The following is a 24,318-nucleotide window of genomic DNA, read 5'->3' on the forward strand; positions in this document are numbered from 1 at the left end:
AAGGCGGTAGGAATAGATGGATGGGTGTCTATACAGGAACATTGGTGCCTAACAGAGGTGAGTGAGTGGCACTGTGGGTGTTGCCGAACTGAAGATTCTTAGAGGGATCCTATGCAGTTTTATTCATGCATGTGTCACTGTCACACACAGACCCCCTCCACCACTCCATACACACTGTGTGTGAGGGCACACCTAATATTGTGCACTCATGTAGTGGATCACCTATACTGTAAGAAAGATAATGTAAAAACAGCTCTTATCTCTATTGAGAAAGTAATAGATTTACTTCAGTCCTTCAGACAAGTAAAGATATTTTTAGTTAAAGTTTGTCTGGCATTTTTAGAGAGGAATATGTTTTGGCAGGTTATGCAAATTCATTAAAAGCTTGCTATTGTTCAAGCAGGCGATGTGTCTTGTGATACAAGAATAGCTAATTGGCCACCTTTTGTCTCAGGCAATCAGAGAAGAGAGCAGTCCAACCTCTTGGAGCCGATAGATTGACAGTATGGACTCAGGTACTGAGGAGTCGCAATCTAGTTATGATAGAGTAACGATGTATCTCGAGTGTCTCCGAAAATTCCGATAAAATTTTAGATAATACTTTTTGATGAGGAACAGTATGATAAGCATATTCCCGACATGCCGTACAGTTGGTTGGAATAGTGACAACACAAACAGAAAAAAATATTTGATTCGGTTTATACATATTTTTGTTTTGTCTACCGCTTGTGGTAGGAGGATAATATTCACATCAGGACACGATTTGAAGGATTAGTGTTGTAGTCGTTTGTGATCTTTTCCTAATACTAACGCTTTATCAGAAAAGTATTTTGAACAATTACTTCAGGATGTGTAAATGGATGCAAAAACATACTTGACTTCTTAGCAACAAATAATCCTGAGCAAATAAGGAGCGTCGTAAGGGATACAGGGATTAGTGACCACAAGGTTGCTGTAGTAAGACTGAATACTGTAACATCCAAACCTGCCAAAAGTAAACGCAAAATAAATCCATTTAAAGAAACAGATAAAAATTCGCTTGACCCCTCCCTCAGGGATAGTCTCCACACCTTCGTAACTAACTGTGTAAGTTTGGCCAGACGTGGCTTAAATTCAAAGAAATACACTCCTGGAAATTGAAATAAGAACACCGTGAATTCATTGTCCCAGGAAGGGGAAACTTTATTGACACATTCCTGGGGTCAGATACATCACATGATCACACTGACAGAACCACAGGCACATAGACACAGGCAACAGAGCATGCACAATGTCGGCACTAGTACAGTGTATTTCCACCTTTCGCAGCAATGCAGGCTGCTATTCTCCCATGGAGACGATCGTAGAGATGCTGGATGTAGTCCTGTGGAACGGCTTGCCATGCGATTTCCACCTGGCGCCTCAGTTGGACCAGCGTTCGTGCTGGACGTGCAGACCGCGTGAGACGACGCTTCATCCAGTCCCAAACATGCTCAATGGGGGACAGATCCGGAGATCTTGCTGGCCAGGGTAGTTGACTTACACCTTCTAGAACACGTTGGGTGGTACGGGATACATGCGGACGTGCATTGTCCTGTTGGAACAGCAAGTTCCCTTGCCGGTCTAGGAATGGTAGAACGATGGGTTCGATGACGGTTTGGATGTACCGTGCACTATTCAGTGTCCCCTCGACGATCACCAGAGGTGTACGGCCAGTGTAGGAGATCGCTCCCCACGGCATGATGCCGGGTGTTGGCCCTGTGTGCCTCGGTCGTATGCAGTCCTGATTGTGGCGCTCACCTGCACGGCGCCAAACACGCATACAACCATCATTGGCACCAAGGCAGAAGCGACTCTCATCGCTGAAAACGACACGTCTCCATTCGTCCCTCCATTCACGCCTGTCGCGACACCACTGGAGGCGGGCTGCACGATGTTGGGGCGTGAGCGGAAGACAGCCTAACGGTGTGCGGGACCGCAGCCCAGCTTCATGGAGACGGTTGCGAATGGTCCTCGCCGATACCCCAGGAGCAACAGTGTCCCTAATTTGCTGGGAAGTGGCGGTGCGGTCCCCTACGGCACTGCGTAGGATCCTACGGTCTTAGCGTGCATCCGTGCGTCGCTGCGGTCCGGTCCCAGGTCGACGGGCACGTGCACCTTCCGCCGACCACTGGCGACAACATCGATGCACTGTGGAGACCTCACGCCCCACGTGTTGAGCAATTCGGCGGTACGTCCACCCGGCCTCCCGCATGCCCACTATACGCCCTCGCTCAAAGTCCGTCAGCTGCACATACGGTTCACGTCCACGCTGTCGCGGTATGCTACCAGTGTTAAAGACTGCGATGGAGCTCCGTATGCCACGGCAAACTGGCTGACACTGACGGCGGCGGTGCACAAATGCTGCGCAGCTAGCGCCATTCGACGGCCAACACCGCGGTTCCTGGTGTGTCCGCCGTGCCGTGCGTGTGATCATTGCTTGTACAGCCCTCTCGCAGTGTCCGGAGCAAGTATGGTGGCTCTGACACACCGGAGTCAATGTGTTCTTTTTTCCATTTCCAGGAGTGTAGTATCTGAGGCAACTCAGAGATTTATACCAAATAAATTAATAAAATATAGTATTGATTCCCCATTGTACATAAAACAGGTCAAAACACTGTTGCAGAAGCAACGAAAACTGCGTGCCGAATTTAAAATAACGCAAAATCTCCAATATTGGTAAAGTTTTACAGAAGCTCGAAATCTGGCAGAAAACCCAAAGAGTTGCTGGTCGTATGTAAAGTACACCAGCGGCAAGACGCAATCAATATATTCACTGCGCGATGAGAATGGCGATATTACTGATGACACAGCCACTAAAGCAGAATTTCTGAAATTCCTTTACCAAAGAAGGCGAAGTAAATATTTCGGCACTCGAATCAACTAATTCGAGTGACTAACTGAGAAGTAGATATCCTAGTTGTAGCACAGCTGCTTAAATCACATAATGAAGCCAAGATCCAGATTGTATATGAATCAGGTTGTATGCTGATAAATAGTTCCATACTTAGCAATCTGCTACAACCGCTGTCCGCCTGCTTAGCCGCGTTTAGTGGCAGCACCGTTTAAGCAGCCATGTCACGGATTGCGCGGCCCCTCCCGCCGGAGGTTCGAGTCCTCGCTCGGGCATGGGTGTGTGTGTGTTGTTCTTAGCGTAAGGTAGTTTAAGTAATGTGTAGCCTGCACGGTAGCTCAGCGTGTTCGGTCAGAGGGTTAGCTGCACTCTGTAATAAAAAAAGTGAGTTAATGGATCAATGATGAACTTAAACATGGGACGTCCACAACGAACAAACAGAACGATCAATAACGAACAAACTGAGATGAAAAAATGGTGAGTGGTAAGGTTCTTGCATACCGTGCAGCGGGCCCGGGTTTGATTCCCGGCCGGGTTGGAGATATTCACCGCTCGTGGGCTGGGTGTTGTGTTATCCTCATCATCCTTTTATCATCACCGACGCGCAGGTCGCTCAATGTGGCGTCGACTGATATAAAAGTTGCAACCGGCGGCCGAACTTCCCCGGATGGGGCGTCCCGACTATCAGTGCCACACTTTCATTTCATACACAACTCGCTCTTCGAAATAACCCTACCCAAAGACTGGAAAGTTGCGCAAGTCACACCTGTACCAAAGAAAGGATTCAGAAAATGTCGTTCTTGTGAAACAGAACTAACTCTTTATTCTCACGACGTAATGAGTGCTATCGACAGGGGTTGTGAAATTGATTCCATATTCTTAGATTCCCAGAAGGCTTTTGACACCGTTCCCCACAAGCGACTTTTCCTCAAATTAAGTGCCTGTGGATTATCGTCTCAGATGTACGACTGGATGCGTGATTTCTTATCAGAACGGTCACAATTCATAGTAACTGACGGAAAGTCATCGAGTAAAACAGAAGTAATATCTGACGTTCCACAAGGAAATGTGATAGCTCGCTGCTGTTCCTGATCTACATAAACGATTTAGTAGATAATGTGAGCAAGCTCTCTTAAACTGTTAGCAGATCAAGCTATCATTTAACTTCTTGTAAAATCAGCACATGATGAAAACCATTTGCAAAATGATTTAGACAAGATATTTGTTAGTTGCGAAAAGTGACAATTGACTCTAAATAATGAAAAGGATGAAGTCATCTACACGAGTACCAAATGGAATCCGCTAAATTTCGGTTATACAAAGAATCACACAAATCTAAAGGCTGTAAATTCAACTTAATATAGGAATTAAAATCACGAATAACGAAAATTGGAACGATTACATAGATAATGTCGCAGGGAAAGCAAACCAAAGATTATGATATATTGGCAGAACACTTAGAAGAAGCAACAGATCTACTAAAGAGTGTGTTTGCACTACGCTTGTCCGTCCTCTTCTCGAGTATTCTTATGCAGTGTGGGATCCGCGTTAGATATGACTGACGGAGAACATCGAAAAATTTCAAATAAGGGAAACTCGTATTGTATCGTGGCGAAATAGGGGAGAGAGTATCGCGGGTATGATATGCGAACTGGGGTGGATATTATTAAAACGTAGGCGCTCTTCGTTGCGGCAGAATCTTCTCATTAAATTTAAATCACCTGCTTTCACCTCAAGAGTGCGAAAATATTTTGTTGGCGCCCACCTACATAGGGAGAAATAATCATCACTTAAAATGAGAGAAAGCAGAGCTCTCATGGGAAGGTTTAAGTATCTGTGGATTAGCCGAGCGGTCTTGCGCTGCAGTGATGGACTGTACGGCTGGTCCCGGCAGAGGTTCGAGTCCTCCCTCGGGCATGGGTGTGCGTGTTTGTCCTTAGGATAATTTAGGTTAAGTGGTGTATAAGCTTAGGGTATGATGACCTTAGCAGTTAAGTCCCATGAGATTTCACACACATTTGAACATTTTTTTAAGTCTCTGTAAGTCCATCTTTATAGAGATGATTGCGGGACCTTGGCTGTTCAGTATAGAACGTCGAATCAAAACAGCTTTCAGAAGTCTAAATTTCCAGTTGTTATTCTATTTCAGCAACCAGTTTCGGCGCTACATTACGCTATCTTCAGGCAGCCTGTCCGATGTTTAGAAAGAGTCCCACCTCTGGTCAGTCATAATGGGGGCCAGCATTCAGTGATTGGTATCCTTAGACTTGTATTTGACACAGCGATACCTTCGATCACCAATTGCCGACCACTTGGGATCGCTGTGTCAAGTAGAAATCCACGAATACGTCACTGGCCCCTATTTTGACTGGACCAGAGGTGGGAATCTTCCTACACGCCGGCCAGGGGGCATGAAGATCGCGTAATGTAGCGCCGAATCTGGTACCTCAAACAAAATAACAATTGGAAATTTAGACGGCTGAAAGGGTGATTTGATTCGAAAGATTTAAGCGTTCGTTTTTCGCACGCACTTTTAGAGAGTTGAACGGTAAACAAGTAACTTGAAGGTAATTCCACAAACCCTCTGCCAGGCACTAAATTGTGAACTGCAGAGTAGTCATGTAGATGTTGATGGATGCGGCCCCTCATAACTGCACGTTGCAAAGGAGGAGTGGCTATCACGGCTGTGGCGGGTTGCTGAAATGCGGCGTCGTGTGGAGGACACGCGTGACACTGTTGGGATAAACAGGAAACTGGCAATGCAGCCAAACAGCGTTAACTGACAGTTGCGGAGCAATAAATAGCCACACTGCGCCAGTATTCCCTCTGGATGCTCGAGTCCATTTTATGTCGGTTTTCACCTAATAATGCGATTATTATGGATAATACACACACATGATTACAATATTCACGTTCAAATCGATGTATTTCTACGCACTGAATACAAACGGTGGATAGAAACGTAGCAATTTAGATGTATTATTCTGCCTTTAATGTTATATTACTGTGGGAAATGTTTCATTCGTTATGATTTATTATTTACCGTCTTACATTCTATACTTTGTAAGACTTTTATTTTTATATATCTTTCGTATTTCGATTTTTCAAAGAAATACAAGACACACCTGCACGTAATGGCACTCCTATCTCTTCTGGCCGCATTTGGCGTCTTTTAAAGTATAGAATTGACGTTTACTTTTAGTCTATGATACACCTACATGGTTGGGTAAACGAGCTTGACGATTGCATGCCAGGGGTATGCAGCTGCCTATATTTTAAGGGTGTATTTTATGCCATAAGTTAGCCAGCATGGAGACAAATGTTATGTAAATGTTTCTTAAGGAATATTTAAACTACGTACAGTGGGGTTTTGACCATAGAATCGCCTGATGATGGTACCTGGTACCAAACAAGTAAGTCATTAGAAAACATGTAGGTGTGACGGTAGATTAAAGTAAATATTTTTTCTCAGTGTGACTGAGCAGAGTACAAAGCGGTCATAATCATTTACATCCGGTTTGGCTGATTTTTCTGAGAGTTCTTTTAGCTTCAGTGAAAACTGCTTTCTTACTGTTTATCGTAACACTGAGGCATATTATGCAGACTTTGCTTAGAGACATTAGCTCGCTAATTAGTAAGGAAACATGTAGTACATGAAATTAATTCGCAGCTGCGACCATCAGCTGTATAAGGGAATGACGACAATGAAAATTTGTGCCGGACCGCGACTCGAACCTCGATATACTGCTTTACGCGAGCGGTCGCCTTAGCCGCTTTGGTTATCAATGCACGAGACACAGCCGGACCAACACTTCCATATGTCGTCATTCCTGTGTCACAACCTACACTCGTACACGTATTAGGTTATTCCCGTACAGAGGAGGACATTTCAATTGAAACTTGCTGACTGATATAAGCGGATAAATACGATATTGCAGTGGCCGTGTTGTTAAGAAGAACGATACAACGTGTGGGTCTGCGCCACACTCGAACCATACCATCAGCTCTTACCAACTGAAATTGGGACTCATCTGAGCAGGCCGTTTAGGCCGCGCGGTTCTAGGCGCTTCAGTCCGGAACCGCGCTGCTGCTACGGTCGCAGGTTCGAATCCTGCCTCGAGTATGGATGTGTGTGATGTCCATAGGTTAGTTAGGTTTAAGTAGTTCTAATTCTAGGGGGCTGATTACCTCAGATTTGAACCATTTTGAACCCATAGTGATCAGAGCCATTTGAACCATTTGACTCATCTGACCAGGCCAGTCGTCAAGCGTCCAATCGATAGGGTCATCAGCCCGCGAAAGGCGCTACAGGGGATGCCATGCTGTTAGCAAAGGCCCTCACGTCGGTCGCCTGCTGCCATAGCCCAATAACGCCACGTTTCACCGCACTGTGCTAACAGATAGGTTCGTCGTACTTCCCACATCGATTTCTGTGGTTATTTCACGCAGTGTTGCTTGTTGTTAACACTGGCAACTCTAAGCAAATGCCGCTGCTCTCGGTCGTTAAGTGAAGGTCGTCGGCCAGTGCGTTGTCTGTGGAGACAGATAATACCTGAAATTTGGTATTATTGGCACGCTCTTGACAATGGAGATCTCAGAATATTGAATTTCATAACGATTTCCGGAATTGTATGTCTCGTGCGTGCAGCTCCAACTACCATTAGGCACTGAAAGTCTGCCAATAACGGTCATGCGGCCTTAACCACGTCTGAAACCTTTTCACATGAATCACCTAAGTACAAATGACAACCCCGCCAGTACACTGCCCTTTTATATGTTGTATATGCGATACTACCGGCATCTGTATATATGCATGTTGCTATCCCATGACTTTTATCACCTGAGTGTGTAGCTGACCGCTCGTGGGGTAGTCCCAGAGAGGAGGCGGGAGTGTCAGAAAGCTCATCTGGACCCTGTCATGTGGACTGAGGAGTTCAGAGGCCCGAACACCGGCTGCACACCACCGACGTCATCAGTTAGGCGAGGCGCGTGGTCAGGAGTGTTGCGTCGGAGATGCCTATGGTGAATGACCCGTTAAAGTAGACCCTACATTTTATTTAGTCATTCAATTCGTAGGGCGACACGCTAAATTCGTGGAGGGGTTACTTGGGAAGAGACAGCACGAATGCTGCTGGCTGTGGTAGGCGGTCGGGGGCGTCTGCCTCGTTGGACTGTGGGTGGCCTCCCTGAGGCCACATTGGATTTTGTCGGTTATACGTAACTTTCCCAGACGTATCAATGTCTGTAACACTGTGTCGTCTGTTGTGCGGTAATCATCTAGGCGTTACAATGAACCGGTCTATGGGAAGACGATCGGGGGCGTGCCGTTTGTGTATATAAATAACGATGGGAAATATGGCGCTATGTAAGCAACCTAAGACATTGGCAAAACGTCCGATAATCTTGAATGCACTCTGACGCTTTTCTTATCCTTCTCGGCCAAATTAACCAGTTAAATAACTACTTGTAACTGAAACTGCGTAACAGTTAAAATTTGTAGTGACGATAAAATGTTTCTGCCAACACCGCATAGTGTAACAAAAAAAAGGTCCAAATGGCTCTGAGCACTATGGGATTTAATATCTATGGTCATCAGTCCCCTAGAACTTAGAATTACTTAAACCTAAATCACCTAAGGACATCACACAACACCCAATCATCACGAGGCAGAGAAAATCCCTGACCCCGCCGGGAATCGAACCCGGGAACCCGGGCGCGGGAAGCGAGAACGCTAGCGCACGACCACGAGCTGCGGACGCATAATGTAACACTGGAAGGCTAGCTGGACGACTAAATCAGATCCAGATAGACACGGGTACATGTCGAAGTAACTGTAATTAGACCACGGAGATGGGAACTTAATTTCAGTATTCTCAAAATAGAGTTGCAGAAATTGAGAAGGAAAGGAAACTATCCTGCTCTAGGCCAGATAGTCAGCCTCGCGTCAGAGGCGCAGGGTTGGCGCTGTATCTGTACTAAAAAAAGTAAAACCAGGAAACTGATGAACGTCGAGATACTTTACCAAAAGCGTGTGTGTTGCAGCATCTTCCTGTCAGCGATGGAGCGTGTCATGCAGTCCAACCCTGACCTCCTGCAGCTGGAGAAGACCACGTCCTCGAGCTCTTCTTCCTCCTCGTCGTCGTCCTCTTCGTCTTCGTCATCCTCGACGACGTCGACGATGTCCTCGTCCTCCTCGTCGTCTTCATCGTACACCTTCTTCGTGCCGACGGACCAGGCGTTTAACAAGCTGGGCTCTACCCGGCTCCAGCGTATAATGAACGACCTTCCCTACCTGCAGCGGGTAAGTATATCATGAAAAAATATTGGAGGTTGACCCGCAGACCTCTGAGTTTGTAATTTTCCACGTACCCACTGACTCACAGAGCCAAAGTATCGCACACTGAGTCTACACTACTGGCCATTAAAATTGCTACACCACGAAGATGACATGCTACAGACGCGAAATTTAACCAGCAAGGAGAAGATGCTGTGATATGCAAATGATTAGCTTTTCAGATCATTCACACAACGTTGGCGCCGGCGGCGCCACCTGCAACGTGCTGACATGAGAAACGTTTCCAACAGATTTCTCATGCACAAACAGCAGTTGACCGGCGTTGCCTCGTGAAACGTTGTTGTGATGCCTCGTGTAAGGACTAGAAATGCGTACCATCACGTTTCCGACTTTGATAAAGGTCGGATTGTAGCCTATCGCGATTGCGGTTTATCGTATCGCGACATTGCTGCTCGCGTTGGTCGAGATCCAATGACTGTTAGCAGAATATGGAATCGGTGGGTTCAGGAGGGTAATACGGAACGCCGTGCTGGATCCCAACGGCCTCGCATCACTACCAGTCGAGATGACAGGCGTATTATCGGCATGGCTGTAACGGATCGTGTAGCCACGTCTCGATCCCTGAATCAACAGATGGGGATGTTTGCAAGACAACAACCATCTGCACGAACAGTTTGACGACGTTTGCAGCAGCATGTACTATCATCTATGAGACCATGGCTGCGGTTACCCTTGACGCTGCTTCACAGACAGGAGCGCCTGCGATGGTGTAGTCAACGACGAACCTAGGTGCACGAATGGCAAAACGTCATTTTTTCAGATGAATCCAGGTTCTGTCTACAGCATCATGATGGTCGCATCCGTGTTTGGCGACATCGCGGTGAACGCACATTGGAAGCGTGTATTCGTCATCGCTATACTGGCGTATCACCCGGCGTGATGGTATGGGGCGCCATTGGTTACACGTCTCGGTCAACTCTTGTTCTCGTTGACGGCATTTTGAACAGTGGACGTTACATTTCAGATGTGTTATGACCCGTGGCTCTACCCTTCATTCGATCTCTGCGAAACCCTACATTTCAGAAGGATAATTCACGACCACATGTTGCAGGTCCTATACGGGCCTTTCTGGATACAAAAATGTTCGACTCCTGCCCTGGCCAGCACATTCTCCAGATCTCTCACCAACTGAAAACGTCTGGTCAATGGTGGCCGAGCAACTGGCTCGTCACAATACGCCAGTCACTACTCTTGCTGAACTGTGGTATCGTGTTGAAGCTGCATGGGTAGCTGTAACTGTACACGCCATCCAAGCTCTGTTTGACTCAATGCCCAGGCGTATTAAGGCCGTTATTACGGCCAGAGGTGGTTGGTTGTTCTGGGAACTGATTTCTCAGGATCTATGCACCCAAATTACGTGAAAATGTAATCACATGTCAGTTCTTGTATAATATATTTGTCCAATTAATACCCGTTTATCATCTGCATTTCTTCTTGGTGTAGCAATTTTAATGGCCAGTAGTGTATTTTTTCTTATTTCCAGAACTTTATGTGGTATCTCGATTAAGGTTTTATTTATTTTACCACCAGAAACTGGGTATTTGGTTTCGAACCTAAAATTATAACTAAATCTGTTTCTCAAATCCTGGTCGTAACATTTGTCACTTAACAAGTGTCTTAAATCTGTGAGACTCGTTCCGACTTAAGCTATGCAATCTTAGGTTTCTGGTTTCACTAGTATTATACCACGAAAACTCTTTTTGGGCGTACCAGAATTACACAATTAAGAGTGACGCCACATGAAAGCAGCTGCAACCTTGTGCTGATAATGCCACGATATTTACACTTTAAAACCTGCAACAACAAAATTTTCCGTGTTCTTTTATCGGAAAAAGCCGTGAGTGTCACATGAAAATAAGTTTAAATCTGGACCAAGCTAAACAGAAATCTCTTCAACTACGAGCGCAAAAAGAACAAGAAGATATTTAACTCTTACAACGACTAACTAAAAAGCGTTCACCTTGCCGTACTATCGATACAAAACAGTAGTTCCACTTATTTCAAGCAACTAACTGTTTTATTCTGTTATTTCTTTTAAAACAATCTGTGTCAAACGTACTTTAAAAAGACGATAAAATTGGTTAGCCTTATTCCACAGACTTAAAATACAATGATGGAAAAAAAAATCAGAACACCAAGAAGGAGCTGTGCGACATAAACTAAAGTTGATAGGTCTGTTACTACATCTGAAAGATGATGTCTGTTCAAATTTCGCTCCAGCAGCATAATAGGGGCGCTAGTAGCGCCACTATGAGGATGTAAATCAGGTTTGCTTTAAATGTGTGCTGTACGGTCATGAGAGTTAGCTACCTTTGAGGTTCGATGTGGTGAGCTGATGTTAGTCAAAAATGCCTTTAAGGTGATTATTAATTAATTACTGTCGTGTGACGAGAGCCTCCCGTCGGGTAGACCGCTCGCCTAGTCTTTCGATTTGCCGCCACTTCGGCGACTTGCGCGTCGTTGGGGATGAAATGATAATGATGATTAGGACAACACAACACCCAGTCCATGAGCGGAGAAAATCTCCGACCCAGCCAGGAATCGAACCCGGGCCCTTAGCATTGACAGTCTGTCGCGCTGACCACTCAGCTACCGGAGGCGGACATTAAGGTGATAAAAACGCCTTTATCAACACCTCCCTGATTATGTAATAGCACTACGAGAAGCTGGAAGTTCCTTCTGCTATATTGTAGAAAGACTTGGCAGGAATGTAGCCACTGTACATGACTGCTGGCAACGTTTAGTCAGGAAAATGTACGCTCGCAAGAAGGCACTACTGAGAGGGAAGACCATCGTGTTCGGCGCATCGTAATGCTTCTGCAGCAGCAGTTTGAGCAGCAGTTGATACTACAGTAACACAACGATGTGTTACAAATCGGCTACTTCAAGGGCAGCTCCGAGCCACCCGCCCTGTAGCGTGCATTCCAGTGACCGCAAGCCATCGTCATTTGTGACTACGGTGGTGTCAAGCGAGAGCTCATTGGAAGGCAGGATGGAGATCTGTTGTGTTTTCTGATGAAAGCTGGTTCTGCCTCGGTGGCAGTGATGACCGTGTAATGGGTGGAAGGAAGCCAGTTGAGGGCCTGCGACCAACCTCTCCTTGCTAGACACAGTAGACCTCGCCTTGAGTTATGTCCTAGGGTGCGATTTCGTACGACAGCAAGAGCACTGTCGTGGTTATCCCAAGCACTCTGGTGATTCGATCTGTTGTGCGGCCGTTCATGAGCAGCATGCCATGGGATGTTTTCCAACAGGATAACGCTCTCTCACATACAGCTGATGTAACATAACAGGTTCTACAGAATGTCGACATGTTGTCTTGGCCTGCTCTATCACCAAATCGAACTCATATGGGACATCACTGGACGATAACTCAAGCGTCATCCACAAACAGCATTAACCGTCGCTGTGATGACCGACCAAGTGCAACAGGCATGGAACACCATCCCACAAACTGACATCCGGTACTTATACAACACAATGCATGCACGTTAGATGTTTTCAGTCAACATTCTGGCGATTATTAATGTACCAGAATTTCATGGCTGTTGATATACTTTCCGGGATGTGAGATCGTGGTCCAAGAACTTTTCTGCTGGACTTCCTCAGAGGCGCTGCTCCGCTGAGTCTTGCCGACTGACTGGTCGGGTGTCTGAGAGCGACTTATATATTGTGAGAAAGGGGGGCGTGGTTCAGGTCACACGTGATGAGCAGTGATAATCCATAGCAAAAATAAGGTTGAATATCGATTACCACCTTGTCAAAGATAAAAATTGTTAGCAATTTTGTAGAGCCACTGTCCATATATCGCTAATTTTCATAGCCTCCTCTTTCCTATTAAAATTGTCGTGATGTTTATAAATTTCAATAGCTTCTCTATATAGCCGTGGATAGTAATTTACCCCCCCCCCCCCCCCCCCCCCCCATGAACCATACACCTTGCCGTTCGTGGGGAGGCTTGCGTGCCTCAGCGATACAGATAGCCGTACCGAAGGTGCAACCACAACGGAGGGGTATCTGTTGAGAGGTCAGACAAACGTGTGGTTCCTGAAGAGGGGCAGCAGCCTTTTCAGTAGTTGCAGGGGCAACAGTCTGGATGATTGACTGATCTGGCCTTGTAACAATAACCAAAACGGCCTTGCTGTGCTGGTAGTGCGAACGGCTGAAAGCAAGGGGAAACTACGGCCGTAATCTTTCCCGAGGGCATGCAGCTTTATTGTATGATTAAATGATGATGGCGTCCTCTTGGGTAAAATATTCCGGAGGTAAAATAGTCCCCCATTCGGATCTCCGGGCGGGGACTACTCAAGAGGATGTCGTTATCAGGAGAAAGAAAACTGGCGTTCTACGGATCGGAGCGTGGAATGTCATATCCTTTAATCAGGCAGGTAGGTTAGAAAATTTAAAAAGGGAAATGGATAGGTTAAAGTTAGGTATAGTGGGAATTAGTGAAGTGCGGCGGCAGGAGGAACAAGACTTTTGGTCAGGTGACTACAGGGTTATAAACACAAAATCAAATAGGAGTAATGCAGGAATAGGTTTAATAATGAATAGGAAAATAGGAATGCGGGTAAGCTACTACAAACAGCATAGTGAACACATTATTGTGGCCAAGATAGATATGAAGCCCACACCTACTACAGTAGTACAAGTTTATATGCCAACTAGCTCTGCAGATGACGAAGAAGTTGAAGAAATCCATGATCAAATAACAGAAATTATTCAGATAGTGAAGGGTGATGAAAATTTAATAGTCATGGGTGACTGGAATTCGGTAGTAGGAAAAGGGAGAGAAGGAAACGTAGTAGGTGAATATGGACTGGGGCAAAGAAATGAAAGAGGTAGCCGCCTGGTAGAATTTTGCACAGAGCAAAACTTAATCATAGCTAACATTTGGTTCAAGAACCATAAAAGAAGGCTGTATACATGGAAGAAGCCTGGAGATACTGACAGGTTTCAGATAAATTATATAATGGTAAGACAGAGATTTAGGAACCAAATTGTAAGACATTTCCAGGGGCAGATGTGGAGTCTGACCACAATCTATTGGTTATGACCTGTAGATTAAAACTAAAGAAACTGCAAAAAGGTGGGAATTTAAGGAGATGGGACCTGGATAAACTAAAAGAACCAGAGGTTGTACAGAGTTTCAGGGAGAGCATAAGGGTGCAATTGACAGGAATGGGGGAAATAAATACGGTAGAAGAAGAATGGGTAGCTTCGAGGGATGAAGTAGTGAAGGCAGCAGAGGATCAAGTAGGTAAAAAGATGAAGGCTAGTAGAAATCCTTGGGTAACAGAAGAAATATTGAATTTAATTGATGAAAGGAGAAAATATAAAAATGCAGTAAATGAAGCAGGCAAAAAGGAATACAAACGTTTCAAAAATGAGATCGACAGGAAGTGCAAAGTGGCTAAGCAGGGATGGCTAGAGGACAAATGTAAGGATGTAGAGGCTTATCTCACTAGGGGTAAGATAAATACTGCCTACAGGAAAATTAAAGAGACCTTTGGAGATAAGAGAACCACTTGTATTAACATCAAGAGCTCAGCTGGAAACCCAGTTCTAAGCAAAGAAGGAAAAGCAGAAAGGTGGAAGGAGTATATAGAGAGTCTATACAAGGGCGATGTACTTGAGGACAATATTATGGAAATGGAGAGGATGTAGATGAAGATGAAATGGGAGATATGATATTGCGTGATGAATTTAACAGAGCACTGAAAGATCTGAGTCGAAACAAGGCCCCCGGAGTAGACAACATTCCATTGGAACTACTGACGGCCTTGGGAGAGCCAGTCCTGACAAAACTCTACCATCTGGTGAGCAAGATGTATGAGACAGGCGAAATACCCTCAGTCATCAAGAAGAATATAATAATTCCAATCCCAAAGAAAGCAGGTGTTGACAGATGTGAAAATTACCGAACTATCAGTTTAATAAGTCACAGCTGCAAAATACTAACGCGAATTCTTTACAGACGAATGGAAAAACTAGTAGAAGCCGACCTCGGGGAAGATCAGTTTGGATTCCGTAGAAATGTTGGAACACGTGAGGCAATACTGTCCTTACGACTTATCTTAGAAGCTAGATTAAGGAAGGGCAAACCTACGTTTCTAGCATTTGTAGACTTAGAGAAAGCTTTTGACAATGTTGAGTGGAATACTCTCTTTCAAATTCTGAAGGTAGCAGGGGTAAAATACAGGGAGCGAAAGGCTATTTACAATTTGTACAGAAACCAGATGGCAGTTATAAGAGTCAAGGGACATGAAAGGGAAGCAGTGGTTGGGAAGGGAGTGAGACAGGGTTGCAGTCTCTCCTCGATGTTATTCAATCTGTATATTGAGCAAGCAGTGAAGGAAACAAAAGAAAAATTCGGAGTAGGTATTAAAATCCATGGAGAAGAAATAAAAATGTTGAGGTTCGCCGATGACATTGTAATTCTGTCAGAGACAGCAAAGGACTTGGAAGAGCAGTTGAACGGAATGGATAGTGTCTTGAAAGGAGGATATAAGATGAACATCAACAAAAGCAAAACGAGGATAATGGAATGTAGTCGAATTAAGTCGGGTGATGCTGAGGGAATTAGATTAAGAAATGAGACAATTAAAGTAGTAAAGGAGTTTTGCTATTTGGGGAGCAAAATAACTGATGATGGTCGAAGTCGAGAGGATATAAAAAGTAGACTGGCAATGGCAAGGAAAGCGTTTCTGAAGAAGAGAAATTTGTTAACATCGAGTATAGATTTAAGTGTCAGGAAGTCATTTCTGAAAGTATTTGTATGGAGTGTAGCCATGTATGGAAGTGAAACATGGACGATAAATAGTTTGGACAAGAAGGGAATAGAAGCTTTCGAAATGTGGTGCTACAGAAGAATGCTGAAGATTAGATGGGTAGATCACATAACTAATGAGGAAGTATTGAACAGGATTGGAGAGAAGAGAAGTTTGTGGCACAACTCGACCAGAAGAAGGGATCGGTTGGTAGGATATGTTCTGAGGCATCAAGGGATCACCAGTTTAGTATTAGAGGGCAGCATGGAGGGTAAAAATCGTAGAGGGAGACCAAGAGATGACTACACTAAGCAGATTCAGAAGGATGTAGGTTGCAGTAGGTACTGGGAGATGAAGAGGGTTGCACGGGATAGAGTAGCATGGAGAGCTGCATCAAACCAGTCTCAGGACTGGAGACCACAACAACAAACAGTAATTTAACGTTGTAGATAAAACTTCGGTATCCGAAAACTTCACTTGGTGGTTGCCTGGTTGAAGAGCATGTTCCGCTGCAGATGATTTTTCTACTTTTCCAAGTCCACAAAGACTTTTATGCTCTTTCAGTCGCGTATTTACGCTTCTTTTGGTTGTACCAATATAAACGTTACCACAGGTACATGGATTTTATACACACCACATGTCGACAGGGGAGGGCATTTATCCTTCATAGATCGTACTACTTGACTTATTTTCTTTGTTGGTTTAAAGACCGATTTTATGTCATGTTTTCGTAAAATCTTACCGATCCGATCTGATACTTTTTTAATAAAAGGGAGAACTACTTTACTTTTCTGTCGTTGTGGTTCATTCTTATCTTTTGGTCTTCTGTTCCTTGGACGTAAAATTCTATTTATCTCTTTTCTTGAGTAGCCGTTTTTCTCAAAAGCCTGCTTCAGATGTTTCACTTCAGCATCCAAATGTTCAAGTGTACATATCCGTTCCGCTCGATCGACAAGACTTTTTATGACACCCCTTCTTTGTTGTGGATGATGATTAGAATTTTTATGTAAATATCTGTAAAAAAAGATAAATAGAATTTTGCGGCCAAGACACCCGACCAGTCAGTCGGCAAGGCTCAGCGGAGCAGCGCCTCTGAGGAAGTCCAGCGCAGTCCTGGACGAAACGTAAGGAGCAGAAAAGTTCTTGGACCACGACCTCACATCCCGGAAAGTATATCAACAGCCATGTCACCCGGTCGTGAAAGCCTTCATTCTACTACCAGAATTTCACCTTTGAAATGGTTTATCTCGCGCTTGAATTAGCCTGTGATCTTGCAATGTTAATCACTGAAATATGTTACCTAGACAAATCTATTCCAGAAATTTCATTACTTTACATTAATTATTTTTTGGTGTTGCGATTTTTCTCGTCAGTGTATATGTGAAACCTGAATTGTAAATACGGTCCCTAGTTACGTATATGTTGCCCTAAGTATGATTTTATGAATATTTTGAAGAACTTCTACCCTTTCATAAAATTTTCAGGAAGTGCAATAAATTAACAACGCACAGAACATGGCACATGAGCTGCTGATACGTGTATCGATAAAAGAAGTTTGAATTAGTAGTATCCGCCATAAAGTGGAATTTTCATACCAACTATATAGTCATTCCCACCCCATAATCTCCTGCATCATGCTCACAGCTGGAATATCATTGATTAAAGGTGTCAAATAAGAGCTCCAACCTGAAATAGTACTATTGTTCCTTTACAAATTTTGTAGAGGTTATATATAGTGTAATTCAGTCTATATCTCAAAATTTTCCGGAAAATAATTTTTATCTGGACAAAAATTGTCGTATCATTTGTCTAGAGCAACTCAGGCAAAGAAAATGAAATGTCAGTTAATCTTTCCTACTGAAAACTGTTCACAACGCGAGTTCCACGTCTCTCATAATTTTTTACCAAGCGTGGTGTCTCAGCAGCTAAGATTCTTCATTTACATTCTAAAACGGCAGGCTTGAAATCAACTATTTAGTCAACCTAATATGAGTTTCAGGTGGTTCCTCTAACTCAGTTGCCTGAATATCGCGTTGGCTGCGTGAACAAGGTCGCGCCTGGTCCTTTTGTCCAGCCGGAACGCTTACTACTCCGTCTCTAATACATACCAGTATAGCTTTCACTGAAGTGGTTCTGTGGTTTTGGCGCCTTAGTACATAAATAGCACGTTTTCAACTCGGGAGTCAGTCACCGACCAAGGGTGGAAAGTTCCCATCCGAAATATCGGAAGAGCAAACAATTGGATCATGGATGCACGCCGGAAAAGTTACTATTTTTGGTACATTGTTTCATTAAAACCATTCATTCTGGGTGTTTCCGTTTGCACAAATGTTAATTCAGATTACAAAGCTATTAAGCCTGCCTATCCATAGAGTTATCACTCCACGTATTTGATATTCATGTAGCAGCTAACAATGCTTTCAATCATCTAGTATAAATTGGTGGTATAACTGGTATATTACTTTCATTTTCAGACTATCAAGAACCACCTGGTGGACAAGATGATGGCATCAGAAGCCTTCAAGCCCGATTTGTTCTACGACGTCCCAACGCGGCAGGATATTGTAGATGTCGTAAAGAAGAATGGAAAGCTTAAGGCAAGAAATACACATACCGCTCTGCATCCTATATTGTACATCCTTAAACTCACATACCACTACGTAAAATTATGAAAGAACATTGCAGCTTCAAACATGTCTCATTTTAAGTACTGGAGGTCAAGAAAAGATACAACATAGTCTAAAATTCGCGGCACAGGTCACTCTCGAAGTACTATACACTTTACTACGAGTACATATTCACAGTCGTATAGGTGTGCAACGATCACAGCCTTCAGTTAACAGTAATGATAATATGTTGGTCAGTTCTGACAGCAACCAGGCTTTTACCGCTCGTCCACTCATCAGCATACTGAGCAGATGTTACTTTTGGGTCCTACTATCCTGATCTAGTGGACGGCGTTGCTATCAGACAACATTAAGGCCTCGGAATCCTCATAATTTGATTGCTCCGGACTGTAATGATACGGAACAGGACCGCTCTGTTCGTTAGTTACTGACTGACCTCACTCTCCCCCTCCCCCCTCCCCACTTTTTTCGTTTAATTCCTTCTCCTTAAACGAACAGGTGGTCTAGTGAGAAGCATGAGTTCTACTGAGCCATAGGCTCCAAGTGCGTTATTCCCGTCTGGCTCAGTTTTTTGTACAGCTGGATGGAAGGCTAGCTTTTATTTCATGGGTGCCATTACACACGACGCCAATTCTATCTACATCTACATGACTACTCTGCAATTCACATTTAAGTGCTTGGCAGAGGGTTCATCGAACCACAATCATACTATCTCTCTACTATTCCACTCCCGAACAGCGAGCGGGAAAAACGAACACCTAAACCTTTCTGTTCGAGCTCTGATTTCTCTTATTTTATTTTGATGATCATTCCTACCTATGTAGGTTGGGCTCAACAAAATATTTTCGCATTCGGAAGAGAAAGTTGGTGACTGAAATTTCGTTAAAAGGTCTCGCCGCGACGAAAAACGTCTATGCTGTAATGACTTCCATCCCAACTCGTGTATCATATCACTGTAATGGATCCTGTCGTGACCAGGGATGTGTCACGAGCTCCAGACAATGCAGAATCCAGCTCCCACATAGAAAATTGGCAGCTGTAAACTTCATGAGAGGCGGACTGGAAGTCCAGACTACATCTCTCAGCAACGGTTCTATGGCGCTGGAAACCTGGATCCTAACTGGTTGTTGCAGTAACTGTGGCAAAATACGCTGCCATAGTCTGGTGAATGTCTCGCGGATCCGTGTGGAGAGTGCTGTTATTCATTATAGCAGCTATGGGGCACCTCCCTCCTCTGCCATAAATTCTCCTGATGGTCTCCCACACAATGGAACTTTTGGTGGAACGATTAATGGTGATCAGGAACTGGTGCCATGACCTCTTCTTGCTCTCACGAATAATGCGGAAACATCTTGCCCTCGCCACCCGAAATACTGCAAGATTCTCAGCAGTCGGCCGAGACTTGAACCGACGCAGAGCTGCACACCTGGTCCTGATTGCAGAGAGGCATTCGGCACTCCACCAAGGCACAGGTGGCCTCTTCCGGAGGCCTGTGCGCCGTGGAATGGATGCTGAAGCGGCGTGGTGGACCGCTTTGGTAATATGATCCACCCACACCTCAACAGTCGCACAGTGTTCGAATTGGGCCAACTGGCTATAAAGTGTCCAGTCAGCTCCACTGAGCATCCATCGTGGTGGTCTCCTTTCGGGGCCCACGCCATCTGGCAGGTGAATCCAGATTGGGAAATGATCACTGCCGTGCAAGTCAGCGACCACTTCCCAGTGAGCACTGGCGGCAAGAGCTGGAGAGCAAACCGAGAGATCAGTGGCAGAGAACGACCCAGTCGCTGTGCAGAAATGAGTACTCTGTCCTCCATTGAACAAGTAGGCACAGGGTGACAGGAGAAGCCTCTCAATTGCTCTACCCCTGGGGCAGGTAATTGCAGAGCCCCAAAGCACATTGTGGGCATTAAAATCACCGCAAATAATGAATGGTTGGGGGAGCTGTGTAAGAAGGTCGGTGAGGGCCACTTCATCAAGTGCGTCATGTGGGGGCAAGTAAAGTGAACAGACAGTCAATGGATGACGCACGTGCACGGACACAGCGACAGCCTGTAAAGTCGTCGTAAACGAGAGAAGCGAGGAGTGGCAGTCCGTCCTGACGAAAATACCTACACCTCCTCTAGCACTCTCTCCACGCAGGTCGTCCTTTTTGTGGAGTGTGTAGCCTCGCAGCTCAGGGGAGTATGAGGGATGGAAATAAGTCTCCTGGAGACAGAGACACAGTGGTCTACCCTGAGAGAGTAGACGAAGTTCCTCCACATGCGTCCTGAACCCTTGCAAGTTCCACTGAAGTATGGGAGCCATCTATGTTGGGGGTAGCACCTTCATCCTGCCTCTCCGACGGGGCGGGGAGACCGCAGCAGGTGGAGGGGCAGGCGTGGGGCGAGATGATTGCCCCACACATACGTTGTATTCCATCAACTCGGGAAGAGTCAGATGACACCTCACGTGAAACTACCACGGGATTTGACCCGCTGTTGCTGCTGTACAGGAGCTTTCTGTGGTTTGGTGGGCTTTGGGGGAGCTGATGTGGGAGTGGTAATTGGCGCACTGGGCTTGGGAACAGACTCAGCTGTTGGAGGAACCAGGGGCTGGCCCAAGTTCGCCACTGTACCTTTGTCTGCCGTTCGAGTAGGGGCTACTGGCTCTGAAACACTGGCTGCGTTGCAAGTGCACTGACAGCTGCAGGTGTTAGTGCCAACACTCACCGCCTCGGTCTGCGTTGAGGCATCGACTTTTGGAGTAGGCTTCTGAACCAGGGATGCAAAAGATGTAGCAAATGTGGGAGGTTGCATCGACTTATAGATTTTATTGGCCTCACCATAGGGGATACGCTTGGTTGTTTTGATTTCCTGGGCTTTGCGTTCCTCTAAAAATATTCGGCAGTCCCTACTCCAAACAGGGTGGTTCCCAGAGCAATTAATACATTTAGCCGGAGACGAACAACCAACTCCTTCATGAGCAGCCTTACCACAGTTTCCACAAGTCGCTTCGCCTTTACATCCTAAGGTGGTATGCCCAAAACGCTGGCATTTAAAACAGCGCATTGGGGTCGGGAAATAAGGCCTCACACTAAGGCGAACGAAGCCAGCTTTAACATGTTCAGGAAGTTTCGTGCTACTGAAGGTCAGAATAAAGGAGTCGGATTTGACAAGATTGCCATCAACCCTCTTCATGATGTGTTGGACATCAACGATACCTTCCGGAGCCCACTCACGTTGCAGTTCTTCCTTGGGAATCCCGGCATGTCACAAAACTTTTGCTGTAGTTCAGGGTGCTGTGCAGTTCAGAGTCTATGGCATACTCGCCAAGGAATTTAGCAGATTGGAGGTTAGTTGCTGGCTGGGAAGTGGAAATTTCCACTGCCAAGGTCCCATTACGCAAGCGCTTCACCGATTTTAAGGAGCCACAGATTCCCTCCAATCCCTTTTGTACACTCCTGGAAATGAAAAAAAGAACACATTGACACCGGTGTGTCAGACTCACCATACTTGCTCCGGACACTGCGAGAGGGCTGTACAAGCAATGATCACACGCACGGCACAGCGGACACACCAGGAACCGCGGTGTTGGCCGTCGAACGGAGCTAGCTGCGCAGCATTTGTGCACCGCCGCCGTCAGTGTCAGCCAGTTTGCCGTGGCATACGGAGCTCCATCGCAGTTTTTAACACTGGTAGCATGCCGCGACAGCGTGGACGTGAACCGATGTTGTCGCCAGTGGTCGGCGGAAGGTGCACGTGCCCGTCGACCTGGGACCGGACTGTAGCGACGCACGGATGCACGCCAAGACCGTAGGATCCTACGCAGTGCCGTAGGGGACCGCACCGCCACTTCCCAGCAAATTAGGGATACTGTTGCTCCTGGGGTATCGGCGAGGACCATTCGTAACCGTCTCCATGAAGCTGGGCTACGGTCCCGCACACCGTTAGGCCGTCTTCCGCTCACGCCCCAACATCGTGCAGCCCGCCTCCAGTGGTGTCGCGACAGGCGTGAATGGAGGGACGAATGGAGACGTGTCGTCTTCAGCGATGAGAGTCGCTTCTGCCTTGGTGCCAATGATGGTCGTATGCCTGTTTGGCGCAGTGCAGGTGAGCGCCACAATCAGGACTGCATACGACCGAGGCACACAGGGCCAACACCCGGCATCATGGTGTGGGGAGCGATCTCCTACACTGGCCGTACACCTCTGGTGATCGTCGAGGGGACACTGAATAGTGCACGGTACATCCAAACCATCATCGAGCCCATCGTTCTACCATTCCTAGACCGGCAAGGGAACTTGCTGTTCCAACAGGACAATGCACGTCCGCATGTATCCCGTGCCACCCAACGTGCTCTAGAAGGTGTAAGTCAACTACCCTGGCCAGCAAGATCTCCGGCTCTGTCCCCCATTGAGCATGTTTGGGACTGGATGAAGCGTCGTCTCACGCGGTCTGCACGTATAGCACGAACGCTGGTCCAACTGAGGCGCCAGGTGGAAATGGCATGGCAAGCCGTTCCACAGGACTACATCCAGCATCTCTACGATCGTCTCCATGGGAGAATAGCAGCCTGCATTGCTGTGAAAGGTGGATATACACTGTACTAGTGCCGACATTGTGCATGCTCTGTTGCCTGTGTCTATGTGCCTGTGGTTCTGCCAGTGTGATCATGTGATGTATTTGACCCCAGGAATGTGTCAATAAAGTTTCCCCTTCCTGAGACAATGAATTCACGGTGTTCTTATTTCAATTTCCAGGAGTGTATATAGAAGGGCGAAACCTTCTCGAAACTACCCTCCTTCCGTTTCACAATGAGAAACACATTCGGAATACCAGAATGCATTCTGCTACCTAAGACTGGACTTTTCGAAGAAGTGCCGGAGTCAGGGGGACTGACTGCACGAGCCCTCTTAAGAGACTGGGTGTTAGAATCTTCCAGCGGCCCACCCTTTCCGCTGTGAGGAAGAAAAGAGGATTTCGAAGGATCCATCTCGGTCCCACGAGCAGCTAGGGAACTACAAGTCCTTATTAGACAGAGCCCCGCGTGCCTAGGTAAGCCTTATACAACTAAGATGCGGCAGGTTCCCCAGAGGTTGTCCGCTAACGACTGTTCCACCTCAACAGCCATGTATCTCATCAGCGCGCAGCACACCATGAGATTGAAGGGTTGTTTATAGAGGTTTATGCCATCTTCGCGATCCGGGCTGTCAAGCCAAGATCCCGACTCCCTGAGACACACAACATTCCACCGCGGCGCCACACGGTGGTCGTTGAAGTACGCCCAGAGCTTACGGTGACAGGGGACTGGCGGCGCTTACCAGTCCCCAGCTCAGGAACCCCATGGTCGCCAAGCCCGTACCCAGCAAATGAATGCTGAGCCCCTGGGGGCTTGTTTGAATGTGTATCAGTGGAGTATCAACCATATTTGAGTCCACTATTATTTCCTCAATCTTATCTGCCATCTTAACACAAAATAAATTAAATAATTACGAAACTTAAAACAACTTAGAATTGATGTGTAAAGTATCTCGTCTCATTGCAATTTTCGTATTGATTTCAAAACTAATCTTAGATTTTGTGGATCTGTAGTATTTTCGAAGTTATCGAGAATTTAATATTATTACTTATATTTTAGTGATATTGGTTCAGATGATACTTTGGGTTACCGTTGTATGTCTAAAACGCTATATTATTTCCTCCGGCATCAACT

At 45.8% G+C, this 24,318-nt stretch overlaps 1 protein-coding gene across 1 annotated transcript in view; it reads left to right on the forward strand.

Moving 5' to 3' along the window:
• LOC126298757 (transforming growth factor-beta-induced protein ig-h3-like) overlaps nucleotides 1–24,318 on the forward strand; it is a 309,651-nt gene that overhangs the window by 277,121 nt on the left and 8,212 nt on the right. The window contains exons 12-13 of the mRNA XM_049990203.1: nucleotides 8,915–9,173; nucleotides 18,472–18,594. Of these exons, the coding sequence (XP_049846160.1) occupies nucleotides 8,915–9,173; nucleotides 18,472–18,594 (382 nt within the window). The remainder of the gene's footprint in view (nucleotides 1–8,914; nucleotides 9,174–18,471; nucleotides 18,595–24,318) is intronic.

Source organism: Schistocerca gregaria, chromosome X (genome assembly GCF_023897955.1).
Source record: "Schistocerca gregaria isolate iqSchGreg1 chromosome X, iqSchGreg1.2, whole genome shotgun sequence".
NCBI classification, from domain to species: domain Eukaryota; kingdom Metazoa; phylum Arthropoda; class Insecta; order Orthoptera; family Acrididae; genus Schistocerca; species Schistocerca gregaria.